The sequence below is a fragment of the Prinia subflava genome, chromosome 3, assembly GCF_021018805.1.
Source record: "Prinia subflava isolate CZ2003 ecotype Zambia chromosome 3, Cam_Psub_1.2, whole genome shotgun sequence".
NCBI lineage: Eukaryota > Metazoa > Chordata > Aves > Passeriformes > Cisticolidae > Prinia > Prinia subflava.
The window spans coordinates 79263756-79288486 of record NC_086249.1 but is presented as its reverse complement, the minus strand read 5'-3'; the positions used below and the strand labels follow the sequence as shown (position 1 = coordinate 79288486).

Genomic DNA, 24731 nt, shown 5'->3' with positions numbered 1-24731 from the left:
TTCTCACATATAGAATAGTATAAATCTCTTATAATATATGAAACTTATCTAATACACCGCATACAAATAGCGTTATTATAAGTCTCTTATAAGAGATATGACACTTATACTAAGGCAAATTTGAGTGAAGGCACTTTCCGGGAATCTGAAAAAAAGCACCTCGCGTATATATATGTGTGTATACATATCCCAAGGGTTTGGATTCTCATATGTATATATTATAAACATAAATATAAGTATAAATATAAATACAGACGCATATTTAAATTAAATGCCTCGGTGTGCTCCCCCGGCCGCAAAGGCGCGCAGCTCCCCGAGGCTCACTGGCCGTGCGCTCCCGCACGTGACCGGACGCGCTCTCCCTCCGCGGCCCGGGCCCGGTGACGCGCGCCGGGGGCGGGGCCGGCCCGCACCGGAAGCGGCGCGTCCCCCCCGCCCGCCGCCGGCGGATCCCAGCGCGCCGCAGGCGGCCCGGCCGCCGCCACCGCACCGCGAGGCCTCGGAGCGGCGCGCCCGGCTCCGCTGTGCGCCGGCAGGTGCTGGGGGAGGGCGGCGGGAGAGGCTCCGCAGCCGGTGGCGGGCCTGGCTGCGCGCGGTGGGTGTGAGGGGACGGGCGGCGCGTCCCTGCCCTCCCGGGGCTCCGCGGCTCGGGAGAATTGGACCCACGGGTTAATTAGAGCGGCGCAGGAGTGCGGGCGGGTGAGGGAGCGGTGCGGGTGAGGGAGGCAGGGTGTTGCTCTGCGAGGCAGGGAGAGCACAGTGTAATGCAAGGTTATTGCTTAACTGGAGCGGGGGAGAGCTGCTTCCCACTTCTTGCAGGAAATGAGTCCGTGCGGGGTTATTACTGCGGTTAAAAATCAGTGTCTTCTGGACTGATCATTTTCTTAGCTACTGCTTTATTTTTCTTTGACAGCAAAACATCGCCGCTGTCTTGTTTTCCGGACTTCAGAACATCTAAATGCAGTATCAAAAATATAAAATACTATCTGTAACTATGGGGTGGCCTCTTCCACTTAAAAGGAACAGCATGTTCTGCAGAACCTGTTTCTTTACAGTGCTCACTGGTCCTTAAGAATTCATAAATGAGAACAAGATAAATGCTAAAAAAGAAGTTATATCCAGGTCATGAGTGTGTGGCATTGTTTGTTCCCAAAAGCTTTTTCATGCACCTCTTTTTTTTTTTTTTTTTTTTTTCTTTTTCCCTAGAACGAATATTTTAATTTCTTTGTTACCAGACTTATTACTTATGTAGTACTATGGATTTTTTGTTCTTTCTGTTCAGGAGTCATGTATCTGTTAAGATTTCTTTCATACTTTTAATTTTTGTCAACTATGATTTAGGAAATTCTTTTGGACTTTTTTAACACATCTTGGTCAGGAGCAAAAATTCTGCATTTCTCTCAGTAAAAATATTAACACATCTTGGTCAGGAGCAAAAAGTCTGCATTTCTCTCAGTAAAAATATTAACACATCTTGGTCAGGAGCAAAATTCTGCATTTCTCTCAGTAAAAATATTAACATTTTTACTTTGGGCTACAGGAACATTAACTAAGTCCTTGGCAACTTCAGCAATGAAAGCTGCCTGACCTCTGCAGACAGTAGTTTATCACTTCAGGCTACACACAGGCTCCTAAGAACTGTTGGAGTTGTTTTGGCAGTCAACCTTTGGACAGCCCTCTCTAACTTAAAATGCTGTGTTTCTTTTGATCATGTTGGAGGATAAGGCAGCTATGTTGCCAGACTTACATTATCATTTTACCCTTGGCTATTTCTGTAGTGCTTCCTGGGTTTATTTGTTTGGTTTGGTTTTTTTGTTGAAGGTCATAACACTAATTTACACTCCAAGTGAGGATGGAACATGAAAATGTCATCAAAGCCCTAACTAAAATCTTTTTAACTTCTGAAAAACACTCAAAAAATGAACTCTGAAGTATTAGGTACTAATGCTTAGTACTGTATCTTGGTCATATGGTTTGCTTCTAGCCATAATCTTAGTTTCATATAATTTTATTTCATGGCTACCTGCAAGTTGTGTACCTTATCTTTTCTCACTCAGTTACAGAATTTTTTGACCATGGTTTTTAGTGTTCTCTTGCAAAAACAAAGGGTTTTGTTAGATGTAATAACTGGAAACTAAATTTGTTTTGACTGTGTTTAGTTTCAATTTTGTTTACAGGAGCACTTTGTTGATGTTGGTTTCTCTGTTGGTCCACAGAGATATCATTTGATGTTTTGTATCACCACTGTACATGTGGAGTAGAAGTAATTGTGTGTTGTTTGAGATGTTTAGTGTTGTGTCTTCCCCTGCGTTGGCCAAGTGACCATTAACAGACCAGTCATGACAAAAGGTGATTAAACAAGGTCAGCAGTTTCTCATCTGCTCTTCTTTGGAGTGTTGAACACAGCTGTCTGCTGGTTTCTTATAAAAATAACACCAGTCTGGAGTATAATAAAATTGCATGGACTGTTTTTAAAACACTGTTATCTGCTTCGTAAATTGTATCTGTCCCTCGATGGTGCTTGATTGGAGGAGGGTATAGCTTGTAGAATAAATATTAAAAGTGCTGGTTAGCACTTAAGACAGACTTTTGGAATTACAGTGATGGTGGAGAACAGAAACACTCTGAATTTCTGTGATACTGCATCTTGAGCTTAATGAATGCTTTATGAGCCATACACTCTGCATATGTTAAAAAAAACCCCAAACTTCAGACCCAAATGAACAACTTCTATTATGAGTTGGATGATACCTTGTATAAGTTGTTATTTGACTGGCTTGGAAAGTATGTGTTCCTGATTGCTGGAGACTAAGGATGTAAAATATGTGTTGAAAGGGAGTATACCTGTGATACTTTGTGAAAAGACTGTGTATTGATAGTGAAGTGTAAAGCAACGTGACGTTAACTAGTAGCACTAAATGCCTTGTGGCCTCTCAAGAAATCTGAGACCTGAAGCTTGTCTGTTTTCATGTACAGATGATAGAAAGCTGTGCATGACAGGTTTATAAGTAACTACTGGCAATAATTTCTTTTAGTGCCAGTGTCTGAGAGAGCCAATAACATTCTGGTTACTTGTGGAGAAAGCATCACTTCAGAATAGCTGGGTGAATCTGTTTCAGAATAGATTAGAAGTGGAAGCATACAGTTTGATTAATTTCTGTGGTAATTAATGTGCTTGCTCTGGCTTCTGTAGTCAGGTTGGAAATAGAGTACAGGCTATTAAAAAAAATATAGTAGTTAAGTTTTTGTATCAGTGAATGTTAAATTGCTATCTCTGATATTTGATTCTATGTGCAGAGGTAAATAGTACTGTTTCTTTCTCTTTAATTAGATCACCCAGAAGACACAATGAGCGTTAAAGCCTTCAAGCTTGTTTCTGCTGTTGAGCGGGAGATGTTAATGGGAGACAAAAATTACATCAACATTGAGTGCATTGAGTGTTGTGGGAAGAACCTCTATATTGGAACCAATGACTGCTTTATCTATCACTTCCTGTTGGATGAAAAGATATCAACAGCTGGAAAAATAAGTTTTGCTGCCACCAAGCAACTACACAAATACCTGGGTTTGAAGAAGCCTGTGAGCGAGTTGAAAGCAGCTTCTGCCCTCACCAGACTGCTTGTGCTTTGTGACAACACGATAACACTAGTGAACATGATCAACTTGGAGCCCGTCCCCACGGGTGCCAGGATCAAAGGAGCTGTGACTTTCACACTGAATGAAAACCCTGTGAGTGGGGATCCTTTCTGCGTTGAAGTTTGCATTATCTCGGTCAAGCGTCGGACCATTCAAATGTTCATGGTGTTTGAAGACAGAGTCCAGATAGTGAAGGAAGTGTTTACTCCAGAGCAACCCAGTGCTGTGGCTGTAGATGGTTACTACTTATGCCTTGCCCTTACTACACAATATATAATTTTGAATTATAATACTGGCGTCTCCCAGGACCTGTTTCCTTATTGCAGTGATGAGAAGCGGCCAATTGTGAAAAGAATAGGCAGACAAGAGTTTCTGTTGGCTGGCCCTGGAGGCCTAGGTGAGACTAAGGATTTTAACTTTTTGCAATTTTTTAAACTTCTCTTTATTTCTCTGAATTTCTGAAGCAAAGCTTTACTAATTAAGTGTTATGCCTGATAATGATGCTTTCCTTCACAGGTCTGTATTAGAATACCGAGATAAAAAGGAGGATGGTAAATTTTTGATACTTAGTACTGTTATAACTCTATAATACTATAATAATATAATAATTCTATAATACTATAATAACTATAAAAAACCACACTAAGTGTTTTTTTAATGCGCAAGATTTTATGATTATTTTTATTCTAATTGTGTTTTATTTTAATCAACGCTTCATTTCATTGTATCTTGTTACCCTTAGCAAAAAAATTGCTAGGTACCAAGTGAAATTTCAGAGATTGATAGTCTGTAGTGACTAGGGAGACTGGGTTTGTGGAGTCCCACGTTGCTACAAAATTGTTCAGTTAGTGTAGATGAATTAAATTTTTTTCTCAGTTGCTGTTCAGAGGAGCTCATATGAAATCCATTTTATAGATTTTAACAGATTCACAAGAAGATAGGTTGTACTACAGTGTTAGTAAGAAATTCTAGTGGAAGTAAGTTGCATCCTAACTCCTGTTATAGTAAATGCTGTCCTAACTGTAGGGATTATCTGATACTCTCAAGTTTTTATGCTCCCATTTGCTTAATATTTTTAGTAGTATTTTTCAGCTCTGTGTTACAGAAAATGGTAGTTTAAGTATTGCAAAACCAAAGTTAGATCCTGTGAAATCATGCTCTTGTCTAAGAGATGACTGTAAGGACTGCTCTAATCTATCTAAATCGACAATATGCTGTGAGGTTGGTAATCTTGAGCTTTTTTTGGAAAAGCTGCAGTATCCCGGAGCTGACAGACCACAGGCAGAATGCTTTCATGCTGTTTGCCATATGACTCTCCTTTCAGGAGACACAGTTTATGTATTTTCCCTGAAACATTATGAATAGCATGGCACAAAGTTCACAGCTATTTAGGTTCTTAATTCAGGTTTTGGCTTTTTAATATAAATCCCAAAGAAAATCAAGCGTGGAATATAAATTCCAAAGAAAATCAGTTGCTTATATTGAAGTTTTGCTTTGTGACCAGAATTCAAGGTGTACATTAACTCACCAGCTTTTCTCTAAAGAAGTATACTCTCAGTAGAATTTGAATTTATGTGAATTAAAGATCTTCCAAGATGAACTTGGAGGGTTTTTTTCAATAGAGGGCTTTTCAAAGTCATTTTGGCTGCCCAGTTCCTATTAAAGCTGTTTTAAATATGGACATGTATTTTTGGCCTTTAACTGTTTAATAGTGCTAGGGAAGTTAAAATTTGTGAATTAGCTGATTTTCTGAGAAGATTCCATTCTTACTTTAATTTTTAATTTTTTGTAGGCATGTTAAACCAGATTCCATTCAACTAATTTCTCTCTTTTTTTTCTTTAAGGATATAATTCCAAAAGCATAATTGTATTTAGTTAGGAATCAGAATTTTGTTTAGTCTGATTTTCACCTTTGTTATGTATCCTGTAAGAGAGATACATGGAAAAAAGGTTATTTATAAAGTCCAGCATCTTTGTGTAAGTAGAATGTCCTGGGGTTAGACTGTCAGGTCTGGGAGATCTTAAGCAAGTGCACTTGTGCTGCTGTAAATGTGCTATAAACCACTCTTTTCCTTATGATACAGTCAAAGTCTTTCTTTCTCTGTACCTCAGAGACCTTTTGGAGTATTAGCTATCAACTGTACAGTTTTTCCTTGCTTAATTCATGTTTTTTTAACTCCCGTTCTCTGTTATCTCCACATTGGTGTTTTGACTAAGTATAATCCATCTTGCTGTTCCTCCTTGGTAGAATTCCTAGTGTTTTTAATGTTTGTCTCTTTGAAGTTTTGAAGATGGTTGGGCACCTTTATAGTAGATATTGTGTATCTTGATATCTCAGGTGGGCCTCTGCTGTGGAATGCATGGGCTTGAGAAGGCTTGATGAAAATCTTCAGTCCTAGTTTTGGTTTGCTTTTGTATGTCTCATTGGTCAGGGCATGCTGGTTTGGCACTTAGCATCTATGCTAAGTTAAGCTTCTTTTACAGAGGTGGAGATAGTCTGCATTAATGTATTTGGCTTTAGAGTATTTGAAGTGACATTTATTTATATTCATTTTGTTTTGAGTTAAGGCTGGAATTTAGATTGGCAGAAAGCAAGTGCTCAAAGTGATAAAGTAAAACTTTTCTGAGCTTATTGTGTATGTAACCTCTTTCTTTATATGGGCACTGGATTTTAAACTGATTGTTAGAATAGTTGATAGCAGATCCTCAGCCATTTGGTACTTTGTTGTCTTTACTTGCAGTTAGTGTTTAGATTCTTCTTTCAAAAGGAGAAGGAACTTCATTTTTGGTGCTGCTTCATTCTGTTCAGTAATTAGTTAATTTACAATTGAAAATCAGTTCTTTCCAATATGTATGAAACTGCTTACCAAAATTCAGTTTTTGAGTTTGTGAAGCTCTGGTTGCATGTTTTTAATCAGATTTCCTGTTTTACAGAGGCTTTAGGTGTTCAAAATTACACCAGACACTTCTTGATGTTGGCACAGGATATGCTTCCTAGCACCAGCTGCCCCAAAAGGTCTGAGGTGTTGTCAGGCTGATCTCCCAGTCACACCTTGAGCTGAACAAAGTGCCTCTTGCTGAGACTGCACCAAGTAAAAAGGCTGTCCTTGCCCATGGGAGATGCGTGCTTGGTTCAGGATTTCTGTTGCCAAGTAAACGAGATGCATTAGGAGCTCAGCAGAGTACATGGCACCAGGGATGGCAAAAAGGAAATTGAATCTTCTCCAAGACCCAGGAATGAGCCTTCAACCTCCAGCTGTACAGAGGGGAAGGGCAGGCTGAGTATCTGCTGTTTTGTGATGGCCAACACTGGAAACTTGTGACTTCTCATAACTGGAAGACTTCTCCTTCCTTCTCTGCTTGCTGATCTACATCTATAGAATATGCTCAATGCTTCCAACTAGCAGATGAAAAGCAGGAAGTGCTGTCCAACAAATCATCCAAGCCTGTAGTAGCACCAGGAGGAGTTAACAAATAATAGTAGTGGGAGATTCCATCATATTGGAGACAGGGGTTTTCTCATCAATCCTGCTAGTAAGGAGGAACATCTTGAGGAAGAGTTCCTGGGTTGTGCAGGTCACCAACTGATTGTACAGCTTGTGGTGGTGGGTTTTGTCTTTTAGGACTATGGATCCCTGTTTAAGGAAGAGATGCGATCTACCAGGTCAAGTGGGGCAAAAGCATTTTTGCCAACTTGACTGAGCAACATGGTGACTTGGATTTAGATTAGGCATAGTGGTGTTGGTAGGCTGTGTTGGCAAATAAATCAGTGCAAGATGGTGTGATAAGAGACTTCATGAGGAGCAAACAGAGCCGAAGAAATTCTGCTTCAGACATATGCAGAGAAAGAAGTCTTTACAAAACATCATGGTAGTGGAATCTCTCTCACTTTTTCTGGGAAATCAGCACAACTGTGTTTTAACAGCTGAGATGGGGGTTATCCTTTACATGGAAGCAGTAGGAAAATGTGATAGGGTGCCTTGGAACGAACAAGGAGGCAGATGAGAGTTTATGGATTTGGTTAGAGAGCAAACTAACATGGGTGAGCAAACTCATTGTGGTGAGTGTCTGGAACAGACCACTTAATCAGGAAGAAGCTGTAGGTAAGACATTAGGGAACAGGAAAAAACCTACATTTGGAGACCCTGGTTTTTAGGGTACACTTGAACCACTCCAATACCTGCTTAAGGGGCAGCACAGCAGGAGGCAAGCAGGCCAGGAATTTTCTGGGGTGCATTGGTTATGACTGAGGAGCTGATGAAGGGATATGCTCTGTTGAACATCAGTGTGTTATCAGCGTTGTTCTCATACTGAATGCAAAACACCAGCTCTTAAGAAGAAAATTATCCAAAACCAGGACAGAGGCCAATGTCCATCTGGAATTGACTCTGCTGACATCATGAAGGGCTTTTACACCATGAAGAGCTTTTACAAGCATATCAGCAGCCCAGGAAGGCTAATGGAAAAACCCACTGTTAAATGGGGTGGAGGACCTGATGTCAAAAGGCATGGAAAAGGCTGGGGTGCTTAATGCCTTCTTTTTGTCAGTCTACTGGTATGACCTCCTTTCAGCAATCATCAACCCTTAGGAACAGTGGGAAAACCTGCCCTCAGCAGAGAAGGATCAGGTTATGAAACATTTAAATAAACTGGACAGACAAATCCATGGGACCTACTGGGATGTTCTCATGAGTGCTTGAGGGTGATGGTCAGTGTCATTGTGAGGCCAATTTATTATCTTCAAAAGGTCATGATAATCAGAGGATGTTCCACAGGACTGGAAGAAAACAGATGTTTTCACTCCTGCTTTAGGTGATCAAGAGAAAGAAACCAGGGAAGTACAGCCAGCCGTGCCCTGATCCTCAGGAAGGTGATCTAAGAAAATCTTGGAAGCTGTCTCCAAATACACAAAGAACAAGAATGTGATTTGAAGTCATCTATGTGGATTTTAAAGGGGGAAATTGCCTGACCCGATTGTCTTCTGTGATTAGACGCCAGCTTGGAGAATGAGGGGAGCTGTGATCCTGTGAAGTTCAGCAAGGCTTTGACACTCTCTGCCATGACATCCTTTGTAGACAAACTTATTAACAATGAGCTGGAGAAACAGTTGATTGAGGTGGATTGAAAGCTTGGCTGAAAGCTTTGTAGTCAGCAGTGCAGACTGCAGCTGGAGGCCAGTCACTTTGTACCCCAGGGGCCAATTCGAGGTCAATACAACATCATTGAAACAAGCATGGCTGGTAGGGAAGGGCACACCTGCAACAAGTTTGCAGATGATAAAAAATATTTCTGTATCTCTTGTGCTGAAATCAGTGTATCTTTGTTTTGGGTAACTCTTGTAATCCTTGTAGCCTATGCAGTTTTCAAGATGGAATTGATTGCTGCCCTCATCTCGGGTTTCATAAGATGCATTCCTGTACTATAAAAAGGCTTTCTGGTTGTAGTTATATTTCTTGTTATCCTAAGGTGAGAGCTGGATGAAGACATAAAATTCATCATTCTGCCACAGAAGCCCTAGCTACTGAAGGCAGAGGGATGTAGAGAGACATTGACTTGAATGCATACCTTTTCACTTCCATAAAGGATTTTTTAATTACCTAAAAAAGAGCTTTTTCATTTAAAAAAGTATAAGGTTTATTTTTTTTTGTGTTAGAACATCACAGAAATAGAAAAGCATAAGAATTAGTCTTTCAAATATAAGAAGCCCTAAGTTTACTACTGGTTAGCATGTATTTAGCACAGGTTTTCTCCCACATTTTGAAATGGGATTATATCATGGAATAACTACTGAAAGCCTTTAAAACTGGACAGTACGTTTTGCCTGACATAAGATTTTACTTCTGAGTCATAAGAATATCAAGATCTATAGAGTAAATTAGGAATTATACTTTATGACTCAGAAGGTATTTTCTGTAAGGTGCTCTGGTTGAAAAGCTGATCATTGTAATGAAAAAGAACCCTTCAGGGGAAAGGACTGATCATTTGAAAGCTGCTGTAAGAGATCCAAAAGCTTGGTCTCTGCGCTGTAGTCTACAACCTTCTGTTTTGTTTTCTCTGTTTTCCTTTTTTTTTTTTTTTTTCCTCATTCCAAGAGGATCCTTGTACCCAGCTCGCCTTGCCTCATTATCCTCTGTTTGGAAGAGATTTTGTAAATTGAATAACATAATCTTTTAATCTCTTCTGTTCTTTAGAGCTCAGACTTATTCTGCCAGCTGTCAAGTGGCTCACTGCTGCCAAAGATCAATTTTCATGGGCCTGCCTTTTTAATGGCATGAGAATACTTAGTTTAAGGGATATGAATTCATATTTAGAACAGAAGTTTGTACTGGTAAATCTTTATGGAACTAGGCCTGAAAATTGTGACTGAAATTTCTCTTCAAGGAATATCTCAGAACTGGGAAATATCAAGTAGCATGAACAGAACTAGTGGCATGTAGTCCTAAAGCAATTCAAAAGTCTATTAAGCTATGAGAAGAATGGAGGACAGAATAGAGATGAGGAAAGGTAATGACAAAAAACCACCCTGCAAATTAACTGAAGTTTTAATCTGATTATTCTGAAGACAGCATAGGAGTCATCACTGGGATAATAGAAAGTCTTTACTCTATGCTGCTTTGTACACAGCCTCTGCATTTTTTCAAATGATTGAAAATGCAGATGCTTCACAGGAAGTGACTCACCCCAAGGAGCTGGGCCCTTGTTCTCTGAAAATGTTGGCTGTAGCAAAAGTGAAAAAGTGTAAGCAAACAATTGTGTCCACTAAAATGCTCTTTAGACATTGGATGCTACAAGAACAAACACATCTGCGTTGCCAGATAGGGTAAGTGGTGCAGGTCTGTAGCTCCTACTGAGGCAAGATTGTTTGAAGGTTGGGTTTCAGTAAATGTTACTTTTCTGAAATGAATTCAAACTACATGGCATAATTCCTTTGAGACAGCTCTTAAACTTACTAAACTTGGATAATTTTTGCTAGTTTGTTTCAGTATTCATCTCTTCTTAGTTTTTGGGATTGTGTGTTCCTGTACTGAAGAAGAATGAAAAAAATTAAAACTGAACTGAATTAACCAACATACCTGTCAGGTCCAGGGAGGTGTGATGTGTTGTCATCATGCTGCCTGATGCTGCATCTGCTCTGAGACTTTCCATTGCTGTGCCTTGGTACTCATGCTTTGTTTTGGGGAAGCAACAGTCTTCAATCAGCATGAACCTCAGGCTTTGTTTTTCCCTTTTGTAGGCATGTTTGCTACTGTAGATGGGATTTCACAGCGCGCCCCAGTGCACTGGTCAGAGAATGTGATTGGGGCGGCTCTGTGCTTTCCGTACGTGGTTGCTCTCGATGATGAGTTCATCACGGTGCACAGCATGCTCGACCAGCAGCAAAAGCAAACCCTGCCTTTTAAAGAAGGGCACATTCTACAGGACTTTGAAGGTATTAAAAAGGACACTTTGTTGCATCAGTAATTCTGGAACAACTGCTGCAGTCACTTTGGTTTGTCTTTTAAACAAAGTATCTAACTAATATCTTGACTTGAAACTTTTATTGCAAATGCTTTCCTGGTTAGATTCCTTGCAGAATTCAGTAATTTAGAAGTCCACACTTCTAACAAAATATATGCTCATTAAATGCACTGTAATTGTCAAATTAATCGTAGGGTAGGAGTCTATGAAGTTAGAGCTCTTTCTTGTAACTTGATTATTTCCTTCAAAGGAGCAATGTTAATTTAATGCTACAACTCAGTAATTGTGACCTACAGGTATTTGTCCATAGACTATTCTGACAAAATTCTTACATATTAGAAAGGAATACAAAAGAAAAATAGTTTTAAAAATATCTGTGTAAGAGATTTAAAATCAGATCTTTCACATACAATTATTAAACAAAAAAATGCAAAAAATTCTACTTATCTGTTCTTCAGCTGAGAACTCTTCAGAGTGAAATATACTATGCTACTTTTTTTTCGCCCAGAAATCCACAAAATCTAGCACTGTGAACTGTATACTACTTGCTAGATTTGATGTATGGCTTAAAATTTTCAAATATAAGCCTGGGGAAATACCTGTTAGTTAAAAGTTTCCTCTCTGAAATCTGGACAATAATTTCAGTGGCCTTACCAGCTTAGTTCATCATGAGTGATTCTAGCCAATTTCTCTTACTTTAAGTGGAACTAAATCTGCTGTAACTAAATAAATTTGCTATTATCTCTGTATTTCTGAGGTAGAATTCATAGGTAGACTGTACTATCAAGTAAATGTGGTAGCAGCAAAGGTCACTTTTGGGACTTCAACACTGTTTCGGTTCTTGTATCTTAAACTGTGTATTTTAAAGTTATTTCTGAAATTGCTTTTTTCTGTGGAGGCTGTAAATTGAATATCTGTTTGTTCTGTCCAGGAAAGGTGATTGTTGCTACTAACAAGGGTGTGTATATCTTGGTTCCGCTACCTTTGGAAAAACAGATTCAGGATCTTCTAGCTAGCCACAGAGTGGAAGAAGCCCTTGTTCTTGCAAAAGGAGCTCGAAGGAATATTCCAAAAGAGAAATTTCAGGTCTGTCCTTCCTTTAATTGTCTGAAAACATAAATTTCACAGTGGGGTCATGTATTCCATTGGTCAAGTGATTGGAGAAGTTGTAATACTCTTCATGATTTCAGCCTGAAGAAATAGGTATTCTGCTAAATTGTTTCGTACTTGTAGAAGCTGTGGCATTGGCAGGGTTTGAATGCTACTGTTCTTTTGGGGTTTTGTTGAATTTTTTCAAGTGTGTAACTTGAGAGAATTGAAAACAAAGCAAAACCAGAAACTTAGTTGCAGAAAATCCAATGGATGCTTCTTTGGTACTAGATTCATTTATTATTTGCTATTGCTATTTAAAAATGCATACTTTATTTAAAATTAGAATTTTGAAATTTTACTTCTTTTATCGAAGATTCTCACTGTATCCTTAACTTCAGAGTTAAGTGATGGGAAATCTTAAGCAATTGTGTCTTATTTCCAAGCTCTTACAAGCAGTGCTTGTACTGCCGTGTAACTCAGATTTAAAGGTTTTTGTGTGGTGAAGTGACGGACAAACTCTTTGATTACAGTGTTGATTAAAGATTTGTACTCATTCCCTTCTACCTCTGATTTATATTGCCATATATATTCTACTCTATTTGCTCCTATTTAGAGACTTGTAAAATCAGCATGACATCTCTACTCATGGAGTAGGTGAATGAATATTTAACTTAGTTTCTTTCCTATTGTAAAAGTAAAATTTGATTCGTAACCTGCAGAAAATCTGTGGCTTTCCTTTTTTAAATATACTTTGGAGCATTTTGTTGCCATTAAAATAGTTGTTTTACTTTTGGTTTGTTTAGAAAGGTGAAAAGTTTGGAACATGACTCTGGAAGTTATAGGATTGCCACAGTTCAAAATGATTCTGACTGTCAGGGGTTTTTTTGGGGTTTTTTTTGTTGGTTGGTTTTTTGTTGTTGTTGGGTTGGTTGGTTGGTTGGTTTGGTGTTTTTTTTTTTTTAATTTCAAGAAGCTTCTAATTCCTTTTCATTTCAGTTTTGGTCAAGGCCCTTGAAAGGCAATCATTAAATGAAGCTTGTATCAGCTTTCATTTTGATCCTTAACTCCTCTCTTAAATGAGCAGCTGGGAGACTCCTGGAACTAAAAAGCTTGTTGAGAAAAGCGTTCTCATCCTTTTGTGAAGGTCCAGCTACCTGAAAGTACTTGAAGCTCAAAAGTATTTAGGCAAATACAGAGTTCAGTTTCCAGCATGTTTTGGTTTGCATCTTCACTTCCTACTTTTCCCTTCCAATCTGTTTAAAGAAGCAAACAAAAATCTCACTGTGAGGACAGGATGCATGATCTAATCGAAGTCTTCTATGTATGATGACCTATAATTTTCCAATTATTTCTTTACAGTTTATGTAGGTTTAGTGTGGGAGATGACTTTCTGTGGTTTGCCACCAGATGAACTACAATTCATTATCTAAAATACATGATGTAGACTCTCATTCCTCCTCAGTTTTCTTGCATTTAGAATTTTTCAGCCTTTAAAATATGTTATTTTCTTTTCACAAATATCTTAAGTGCTCAGGGTTAGTCTTTCTGAAATTAGTTTCCTAGAATATTGCAAGTTCTTTCTAACTTAGTGTGCTTTTAAGTGTATTCAGTTCCTTTAACTCAATGCTACAGCTGAAAATCAGAAAACATAGTACGTGCAAGCGAAATAGCCTGTTCTGTTTCTGGGGTGTATTTGCAAACTGATATTAACCAATGATCGAATTCTTGAGTTGAGGGAGTTTCCCACTGACTCCTGTTAAAATGACTCAGCTTGGCTTAGTTGTTGAGACATTAGTCCAGTTTTTCAGGGCTTGTCTGTAGCTGTAAATGTAACATGCTGAGTTTGCTTTCTAAGGTGACTCTGGTACCTGGTGTTGTCACTACAGGCACATCAGACTTTCTTTACTGTAGTCTTGTGCAATATAAGTCTGATGAACCTCAACCAAATTGCATGCCTTACGTATGTTTTTGCAAAATTTCTTCGACGTACTTTAACTGATCACACAGTCACTCACTTCTAACTCCTTTCTGAGAGCTATCCTCAGACAATACATATCAATTAGAAAACTGGTATTTTCTAATAGGTATCTTCTGGTATCTGTTTTGCAAGCATTACTGAATCCTGAGCAGCTGACACTTCAAAGGCTTTATTTTGCCATTTTGTACAAGCACTAGGATGCAGTGCATAGGGTTGGCACTAAGGCACTTGATTCAGCCCCTATAATTATCCATACATAACAGTGATTATTATTGTCTGGTTCATGAAGCATAGTGTTCCCTTTGTCACATCATGCTTTAGTTCTGCAGTTTGCTGTGTCTGAATCCATCTTACGTGTCACTTGAGCTCAGGGCACTGCAGGGCAGATCTTGAGCACATGGGGTTCCTTTCCCTAGAGTTCAGTATTTTGTCATTGCATGCACACATGGTGCATGCTCTCTCTGTATAACAGCATAAATATGTATGTGTATATATGCTGGTAATGCAGAATGATGGTGGAATAGTAGCAGTGAAGTACTGTACTCTTAGAATTATTTGTACAGTCAATATTTAGTTATTGAAAAGTAGCAGGTCATACCTTAGAAGCTCTAGCCTGTTATTTAACTTGTGGTCCCTGCAGACTGCAAATTTAGCTCTGCCATAACAGATGAAAATTTCTTTGTTTTTGAGCATCAGGAGTTCCTGCCAGATAAAAAAACACTAAGCAGAAGTGTTCCAAGGAGATGGCTTGGCTGAATATAATTTTTGATAGAAGAGTACAAAGGCCTTTCTACCATGCTACCATGAAATGACTGAATACTACTTATTAATTTTTCAGGACAGCTGACGTTTGCAGAAATCATGGTTGATGGTAGTGAAGACCTTGGTTAGATTGACACACATCTTGCATAGGTATCTCTCTTTTTTTTTTCTTTCTAATTATTTTTAGTTTCCAAAAGCATATTAAATCCACCCAAATCTGACCAAAAGACAAAGCGGCTTTCTAGAAAAATTCCTTTGAACAGTGTAGTTGGTAATTCTGACCATTTCAGAAAGGATTTTTTTAGCAGTTGAAAGAATTAAGGCTTCACTATAGCAATCACAGCTTTCAGCAGTCATCTTTCCTTTTCCTGTTGCTTTTTCAGATGTGAATTTTTTCAAAACTTATGTCATGTTTTTGTAGCTAGTGTTTTTTTATGTGAATTCAGTCAGCAGTGCAGAATTTGCAAGTCCTATGGTGGTTCTTCAGAAATTATAAAGGACTAAACAATGTGTTGAATTTTGGCTGGGTGTAGCTTAGTATCTTTTTAAAAGAAGCCTGTTCCAGATCTGACAAACAGATTTGGAAGAACTGAAGGTTTTCTTTGGTCATAAACACAATTTAACTGTTTGTGTTTGACATGTAGGTCTAGCCCATCCTTAAAAGTCTGTGAGAAAGGGAATATTGGATTTTCCATTATCTGCTCAGTTTTCTTCCTTAATCTTTACCCTAGGACATCTTAATATCTAGTGTTTATGTTGTCAGCTAAAAATCTACCTGGGTACTGCCTATCTCATCACTGCATCTTAAAAAAGTTCAGAAAGTGAGTGCCTGTAGATATTCTACAATTTTTTGTTGCATGTCCTTAAGGGAGAATTGAAGATATGTCAACATTAAATGAAAGTGAATACCACTTTATCAGTTCAAATTTAAAACTGGTTCCTTCAGCCTGTTGTGACACTATCAATGAGTTCTTTTCCAGTTTTTGTTAAAAAGATGCTGTGCAGACTAAGCTCTTCAACTAAAGGAGTGCTTTCAGTGAGATTAATTCAAACTTTATTACAATATCATAACTGACTAAATATGTAAATTTTAGTGATCACTCTATTGAAGTTGAAAACAGGCTTTGAGGGGATGGGGGGGAAACCCCAGGCTTTCTAGTATCTACTTTTGATACTAGTCAGCAGGATGGAGAAGTCTTACCCTGGAAAGTCAGGCTGGATTTTAATGTTTTTCTGCTGCCATGAGATGCAAATATTTGCAAAATTAAGTCCTTCAGCAGTGTCCTTAAGAAGATGACCAGGTGGGTATTCATGGATTCACAGATTACTGTGTATTGATGTAATAACACTGTCAGAAATCCAAAATATTTTGGCTATTTTGTGAGTCAATCCCCTAAAGAAGTTTTACTTCGTAACGCTAATTAAATTCTCTTTTAGCTTTAGTTAACTCTATTTTTAATCATTACACTTGAATGTAAAGCGTTAGTTGACATAAAGATGTCATGAAATATCGTTTTTTATATTTTATATTGTTGTCTGAAAAACTGTGCCTGATAACATTTCTCTCTGTTTCCCCTTTTCTCCTTTACACTGGTAAAGCAAGAATAAGCCCACAACCTTACAAAGTATTTTAGAGACTTGCTAACAACAGAGATTAATTATTTCCACTAGACAAACCATTAGTAGGGCATGCACAGACTAAGTGGACTGAAGCCAAGCTTTTCTGTTGGTAAATCCATAACCTTTAACTGAGGTGAAAAATCATCAGTCAGAGCATCTGTCCACTGTACTTGAGGACTCGTGCTCTTCAGCAAATCCTTCCTGGAATACATTCCTATTGTATTGTAGTTTCTCTGAGTACTTTTATTGAAAATATTTAGTCTGATATTAGTAACAGCTTTCCTGTAAAGTGTGAAGCTTCAGAAAGCTGTGTATTCATGGGCAAACTGAAGGGGAAAAACTGAGGCCACAAGAAGATAGCTAGGTGTATTTGCCAAAATACCAGTGTTGTCATGAATGGGAATGCTCTGCAGAGCACAATTTAGGTTCCTTGCTTTTAGTACTTCTCTTTTGCTGTTGGAAATATTCTGAGCACAAGGATTTCATTTAATCTTGTAATTGGTAGTTGGTTGACCATTCAGATTTAATAACTACCTATCGTTTAAAGTAGTTTTTGTGTTCTCTTTCTACTGAGCTTCATTTAAACATTTTCTGTCTAGGTGTGACCTTCACAGTAAAGCTTGATAACAAATAGCTTTTCATATTATGGTTTACTTTATTACTCACCGTATTTTTATGGTACATCGTGTAATGTACTGCATATTGGATAGGTTGAGCTGTTTTGGAAGAATTATTTATTAAAAAAAAATCAAAGTAGCAAAACTGGCAGAAAGTCAAAAATATGGCCATCAGCTAGGGATGAGACTATGAGAATTGCCAACAATTTTGCACCAAAGAGATGAGACAAGAAGGAAGTAGCTGTGTGTGGTCAACTGGGACCATCTTTATTTTCTGTGCTTACTGAATCATGAGGAACTTCAGCAATAACCATTGGCTTTTATGTTTGCAAATAACTCAAGAAAATACTTGAGGCAAGTCAGTGTGATGTCAAATAAGTCATTATTTGAACAAGAAACTTAAACTTGTTGTTTGTTGACTTTGCTTTTAGTAAGCTTTTAGTAAGTACTCATGAGCAGTGTTGTGTTCACGCACATTTTGTGTAAGAAACTGAGTCTGGGCAGCAAATTCAATATATTCAGGTACATAATTAAAATGTAGAGGATCAAGGTTTATTTTGCTTGTGACTTGTCAGGTGTGGCTGAAGATTGTTTTGTGTTTTTTGGCAGGTGGCTATTGCAGTAGTAACTAGCACTACATAAATACAAATATAATAAACCTTTTTTCCCTCCTCCTTCTTTTTTATAGGTAATGTACAAACGAATCCTGCAGCAAGCAGGTTTTATACAGTTTGCACAGCTTCAGTTCCTTGAAGCAAAAGAACTCTTCAGGTAATTGTGTGACAAGAAATTTAATAATTTACCTTTTTTAAATAAGAAGTTAGTGTTCCTGGTTTGAAAAACTTAGTTGCTTGAATGTTTTTTGATGTAGATGTGAGTTCACTGTAATAAAATGGTTTTGTTGGGGTTAAGAACAGAGTAACAATTGAAACAACTTTATTGCTGAAGAGTTAATGGAACTGATTTTTTGGGGGGATGCTATAGTAGCATTAAGAATTTGAGTGTTGTATGTATGGAGATTTTTTACTTTATGCCCATGAAGATCAAGGCTTTATCATTGAGTCTGTGCTGTGATTTACAGCATGAACAGTACTTAGTTCTTTTTTTTAATAATACTTTTAACAAAAGGTGTAATTTATATATTAGTTACAATTTAAATATTATTGACACAATTGCACTAATTTTTGAGGATGCTGATACTGAATTTGGTTCAGTAGCACTTTTTCTGCTAGATGTTTTCCAGAAGACAGATTTGTTCTTGAAGTCTGTACTAACCTTGCCAATTTAGCCATTTCAGCAGTCACTTGTTTATAAATTGACCTTGATATTCCATTTTCATTCAGAAAATGCTGCTTGTTATCTTTATTCTACCTGATAATTTCATTTCTGCTAGCCATGCCTCATTCTATGATTCGGCACTGTCTGTGGTTAGTGGAATGCATGCTGACCACATAAAATAGCTCTCCTTGTTATCTGCTGAAATTCACCTTAAATCAGTTTACAGTCTATGGAATAGGATTAAGGTTAGACAATTTTCAGTATATCATAAGCGTATTTACAGTGCAGGAAAAAGGTTGTCCTTGGATTTATGGAAATGCATTGAGGAAGGTAAAGCTTTGAGGAATGTTGCTATTGGTGAGGGACTTGGCCATTTTGCCTGCTGCTCACCATTATAATGGGAGATACTGGGCTTGGCTGAGCAGTGTACACTGAGTGAAGATGAGGGAATGACAGGAAAGGCCTGAGCAGCATTTACTGACAATTTGTTCTGGCCACAAACACTTCTTCTATTACTATCCACCTAGTAATTGTTGTCATTAGTGAGCAACTTGCAGTCTTTCTCCACCCTTATAATCCTTCAGACACTTGTGTATCTGACCCCTGGGTTGTGTATCTGAAGCAGAAGTACAAGTGGTGTGTAGTTAAGAATATTTTAAGAGCAGTGAAAAGAAGGAAATGTATCCTGTGAGGGATTCTACCACCTTGTGAAAGGAGCCAAGATTGCTTATGCATCCTCTATTCAACTATCAGTCCATCTGACAAATGAGCTTTAATTAATAGGATTGTGGGAGTTCCTCTATAGAAACAACATGAGAAAATGTGCTGTCCAGCCACAAATTTTGCAGCTGAGTCAGCATCCCAGGGTGTTCCCTTCCTCTAAAAGCTGCAACTCCAAAGCAGAACAACGGTTCTGCTGATGAATGAATTGCTGATATGTGCTCAGGGAAGAAAGCCAGAATAAGTTTCTGTGCTTTTCTTCTGTCCAGCCGTATATAAGCTGGGTATTTTGATGACTCTGAAAAACTTGTTATTGTAATCAGGTTCCTTGATTTTCAGCCCTAATAGGCACACTGAGTTAGAGGAATAGCTGGGTGTGCCCCAATACAGTCTCAATCAATCCTGTTCTTTTTAAACTTACTGATGCTCACAGACAAAATGGGAACGATAGTGGCAGTCTATGCAGACACTTCTTCCCATCCCAGTGTGTTGTTCTGCAGATGTTTCAACCTTGTCTTAGAAATCACTTCAATCTTAATGTCAAAGGGACACTTGGTACCTGTGTGAGAAAAGAGGGGTTTAAGCTGTGAAACAGGGTAGCAGCAGTACCTCAGAGATCTTGGTGTGATACGTGGGATGCTTCTGGCTAAATATGAAGTGAGATTGTCTCACAACTTGGAAAATATCTGCCAGTTACAACTTAGCAGGAGGAATTTTATTGGATTAAAGGTCTTAAATTTCTTGCATTATTGCCCTTCTTGGATAACCTTATCAAGAAACAGTTATATCTTGTGCTTAAATTCATAGTTCTTAAAGACTGGAACTTTTAAAAGGAATAATTTGCCATGTTCCTTGTGGTTCATGCTGATGCTTCTGAATACTGAAGAAGGTTGACAGAAAGGAAGAGTGTGGTAGCCTTGTTGAAACTCACGTAGTTCATCAAAAGGAGGATAATTTTCTTCAGCTAGATCCACTACCCTTAAAACTGAGTGAGAAGTAACATTAGGGCTTCTTTGGTCTGACAAATTGTTATAAGCAGTAACAGAATTGTGATTGTGTTACATAGTTGTGATTTATAGTTATGTTGTTTCATGTTGCTATCATTACAGTTATACCAAACAGTGCTTTTTAGGAGGTCATTTGCTGAGTTTTCCATGCCTTACTGAGATGTTTGGCAGCTGTCATAGGGAAACCAGTTCTCTAAGGTGTTTACTGGTTAGATATTGCTTGCCTTCTGACCCACTGGATACTGGAACTTTTCTAAACTTTGCTCTTCTTAACAAATAAAAATGCTAACTCTTTACACAGTATTCCTCTCCTTGGAGAGCCTCTAAAGAGAATTTAGGTATAAGTCTCTCCTACACTGAAAAGTTTAAGAAAATTGCTGGTACTTGGACCTGCAGAAATAAAAAGTAGAAATGATGTGGGATTTGCATCTTAAATGTGGTTCAAGAATATAAGCTTCCAATACAGCCAGTGGGATTTAGGCCAGACAGTAAACACTGTAGGCTTCTTTGGCATCTCTGATATCTGCAGATTCGAGGGTCTGAATTTAGACCCAAGTTTCCTGAAAACTTGTAGATTCTGCCTGTTGCATTGTTTATATATATGAACAATTGCCTAAAGGCAATTGATGCAGAATTGCTCAAAGGGAAGTTGCCTCACAGTGGTGATGTCTCAAGAGTTTGTTTTCTACTCTCTGATAAGTTCCTATCTGTATTTTGCTGAGCCTGAGATGCTAGAAGCTGAAGGCTCAGACATGTTTTTGAAAAGCGATGAGATTCTTTGTAGCTGCTCTAAAAGAGTTTTGTCCAGATGTGATGGAAAGATCCACAAGACATCCACAAATCCCAGGAGCCATAAGCCTTGAGCTGAATGTTAGCCATTTGTGCAGGTGGGGTCATTTTTTAGTACTTGGTGTTTTTCTGAAGAAGCTCGTGGACGATGTGATGCTTTTAAAGAGGCTGCATGATTGCTGCTTACCACTGCTGTGGGCAGAACACAGCTGTACAGCTGAGCTTGAGTCAGACCTGCTGAGAGAACCACAGGTAATTCACAGCCCAGGCTTTGGGCTAGCCAAAGTTGAAAGTGGTTTCTCCTTTTGGAAACAGATCATCATTGAGGCCAGAATCTATGAAGTCAGAGATAAGGTAGCTGAGTACTTCCTCATCTAGGAAAACTTAGATGAAAGGACTCAGAAGCTACTGTAGAAGTTGGAAAATGTTTTAAAACTTATTAAAAGTGGCATATTAAATATAGCATTTTTCAACTTCATCCATTTCCATGGTCACAATCTCCAACACAAGGTTAGGCTATCTCCAATACTTGACAGCATAGCTAGCAAGGGAATTGATGTTAATATTTTAATTTCTCCAGATTTATTAAGACTTCTTTTTTTTTTTTTTTGCCCAATTTTTGAGCAGCCTGGGGATATTACTCAAATTATGGGTTGGCTTTTGTTCTAAAATGAATCAGGGAAGATTCATTTGGATTGGAGGGAAAAAAATCTCTTCTTTCTTCAAATAGGGTTTCTTTTCTAGTGTAGTGCATCTCATATAATATATTTAATCTGGTGATCCTCAAGATTTGAAATTTCAGAGTGGCTGCAAGTAGCTAAAACTGCAGTTAGGTTACTGTTGTAAGTTCATACTGAGAACTCAAATATTCTTGGAATCATCAGGTCATGCCACTGACAGAACTTGCTACTTCTTGGTTATTCTGCCTCTTATCATAATGTAGATATAAGAATTTCAAAGCCAAATCCCAGAAGAGGGATTAAAAGAAACTTCAGCTGCAGAAATCTGTGAAGTAGACCTGAATGCTTTACTGTCGGTTAGAGGTGGGTCTTTCTAGTGTGGAGGTGGGTTTTAGGCTGTAGGAGTACTGTGCATGAATTGGGAAAACCTGCTGTTCAAACCTCTCCTCATGGGAAGGCTTCCCATTTTTGTCTGTTGTGGTTCTTCTCTATTGTCTGTGTTGCTACTGCCGTGCTTTGCAGACACTGGGTTCTAGAAGAGAGGATGCTTCTTTTAAATTTGCTGTTGCTGCTGTCTCCCAGAATTTCTTTCTTTTGGTATAGTTTTTTGTAGCCCAAGGACTGTATTAACTTGAAAGAAAAGTCCTAAATGGGAATTGTCATAGTGATGGTTCCTACTAGTTCATATTTCCTGGATGGTTTTGGAATTGTGTCTCTGGCAAGAAGTGAACAATGCAGGGCAGGCCTGTAGTGAAGGGATGAGCCTGTTTATGATGATCTTTCACACTTTATTGCCTGCAGAAATCTGCTGATTTTCCTATTCTATGTTATCATTTGTTTATTTTTGGAATTCATTCCGATCAAAGTTGTGAAGAAAAAGTCTTTGAGTTTGCTGATCACCAGGTAGATAAGAATTATTTTTAAAAAGTTCTATTTGCAACAAAAAGGGTTCTTTAGGAGAACCATCAAGTTAATTTTGGTTTTGTTTCAGCAACAGTATTTCCTGCACTTCAGGAATGCTACATTTTAAATGTGAATTCTGAATAAAAACTTTGACAGTGAAATAAAATATTATAAAATATCCTGCTGTCTTGCTGTTCTTCTAAAGCAAGGCCTGGAAAGAGGATTCACCCTAGCTGTGAAAATTAGGGATTGTTTGCCATGTGTGGAAAAAAAAATTCTGTCACAACATATGTTCTTTAAAAGCTTGAGGAATTTCAATGTAGGCTGAAAGAAAAATGTTTTGTATGGCATATCTGTGTTACAACCTGCTGTTGAATAAAAGTATAGGGTGTCCTTCACACCTGAAGTGGAAAAGCCACTCCCGAGGAGCCTCCATAGATGTGTACCCAAGGCCTCTCTGCCTGTACAACAGACTTCCTGGTTAAATGGATGCATAATCAGTATCTGTGCTTTGTGGCTTGCCTGAAAGGGTTTACTTTTGCCCTTTTTTTTTTTTTCCCTGCCATCAGAAGACTAGCTCCCATAATGTATGGATGAAGTCTAGGGCAGTCCTAGGACTGCTGTAGGGCTGTTCAGCTGATTTTTGTGTATGCCAGAGAACAGCTGTGGAAGATCAAAAGCAAAAGGCTGGCCAGTCTCTGAATTCTCAGAGCTTTCAGTGTCTGGAGGAGGAAGAGGAATGATAAATAAAGATACAGATAAAAATATTCCAGAAACTACATGTTAGTATCCTAACTCTAAGCATATGTGAGCACACTCTTTTTTTGTGCCTATGTATACTTTTTCTTTCTTTTTGCTTCATCTAGTTTGACACTGTAATTGCAGAAGCGGCCAGCTTGACGTCCGGGAGCTGATCTCTCTGTACCCCTTCCTGTTGCCTACTTCCTCTTCATTTATCCGGTCTCACCCCCCTCTGCACGAGTACGCGGACCTGAACCAGCTGACCCAAGGGGACCAGGAGAAGATGACAAAATGCAAACGATTCCTCATGAGTTACTTGAATGAAGTCCGCAGCACTGAGGTTGCAAATGGCTACAAGGAGGATATCGACACAGCTTTACTCAAACTGTATGCAGAGGCAAATCATGAGAGCCTGCTGGATCTCCTGGTTTCAGAGAACTTCTGCCTTTTAACAGATAGTGCTGCCTGGCTGGAAAAACACAAAAAGTAAGTGGATTTTTTTATTACTGCACCTTCTAGACCAGAGGGAAAATTGCCTTAGATGCTCTTGGCTTCTAAAACGTGTTCGAATACTTGTTCCTGTGCTTACACTTGTCTAAAAGACAACTCAGTCTGAATTAACATTGTTAGCATTTTAAAGTGTTGGTGAAAAGCTACTACTTGACAGTCTAAGGTAAAGGAAATGCATTCTGGCTTATCCTGGCAAATGCAGAATTCTCCGTGAAAGTTTCTGTATCCAACACAAAAATAAAGACTTCGTACACATTTGGGAGAAAAAAGTGAATTGCTTGCCCTTGTGATAATGAGAGAGTGGAATGGCTGCAGTAGTTCTATGCAGAGAGAATGAAAAGATGCCTTAAAGCATGCACGACCTTAGGTGAAAGCTATTAACCAGTTAGTGGCTTTAAAATTGTAGTTTCTTATTCGGGGAAAGAGCTCTCACTTCTGAATTGCAAGCTTTCTGTGTTCCACTGATTGACCAAAAAAGAGGTTCCTTAAGATGACTGCAAATGACTTCAAACCAGAAACACCAGCAGGCAGAGAATTGACTCTCGTTAAGCAGGAAACATTAGATAGTAAATGTGTAAAATACAAACTCTAGCCTTAGGTAGTATTGATGCCTTGGGAAGGCTGACCCAAGACAGAAACAGAGACTGGACAGAGCTAGAGAATAAAGCAGACATTTATTAAAAGGCCTTTAAGGGTACACCTTGGGCAGAACAGGGCCCGACCAGGGCTGCACACAAGGTGGACTTAGAATGGTCACAAAATGGACGACCAGTCACGACATCTTACCCTTTTATAAATTTTGATCCATTTGTATATTGGGGTTTAATTGTCCAATTACAGCTTCAGGTTGTGAGGTCTCATCCTTCTTGTTTTCTCTCTTCAGTCCACGGTTGTTTATGCTTTTGGGCCTGAAAATTGTACTCATTGTCCTTAGTCTTCA

At 38.5% G+C, this 24731-nt stretch overlaps 1 protein-coding gene across 5 annotated transcripts in view; it reads left to right on the top strand.

Annotated features, from left to right (window-relative positions):
- The first annotated feature begins 256 nt into the window (after positions 1-256).
- TGFBRAP1 (transforming growth factor beta receptor associated protein 1) overlaps positions 257-24731 on the top strand; it is a 37329-nt gene continuing 12854 nt past the window's right edge. The window contains exons 1-7 of one of the 5 annotated variants that reach the window (XM_063392654.1): positions 445-536; positions 2217-2349; positions 3332-4033; positions 10871-11065; positions 12026-12180; positions 17852-17934; positions 23426-23767. In XM_063392654.1, coding sequence (XP_063248724.1) covers positions 2340-2349; positions 3332-4033; positions 10871-11065; positions 12026-12180; positions 17852-17934; positions 23426-23767 — 1487 coding nt within the window. In that variant the 5' untranslated portion in view covers positions 445-536; positions 2217-2339. Of the gene's footprint in view, positions 700-2216; positions 2363-3331; positions 4034-10870; positions 11066-12025; positions 12181-17851; positions 17935-23425; positions 23768-24731 lie in introns of all 5 variants that reach the window. The other 4 variants (XM_063392655.1, XM_063392653.1, XM_063392656.1 and 1 more) reach the window with 4 other exon arrangements.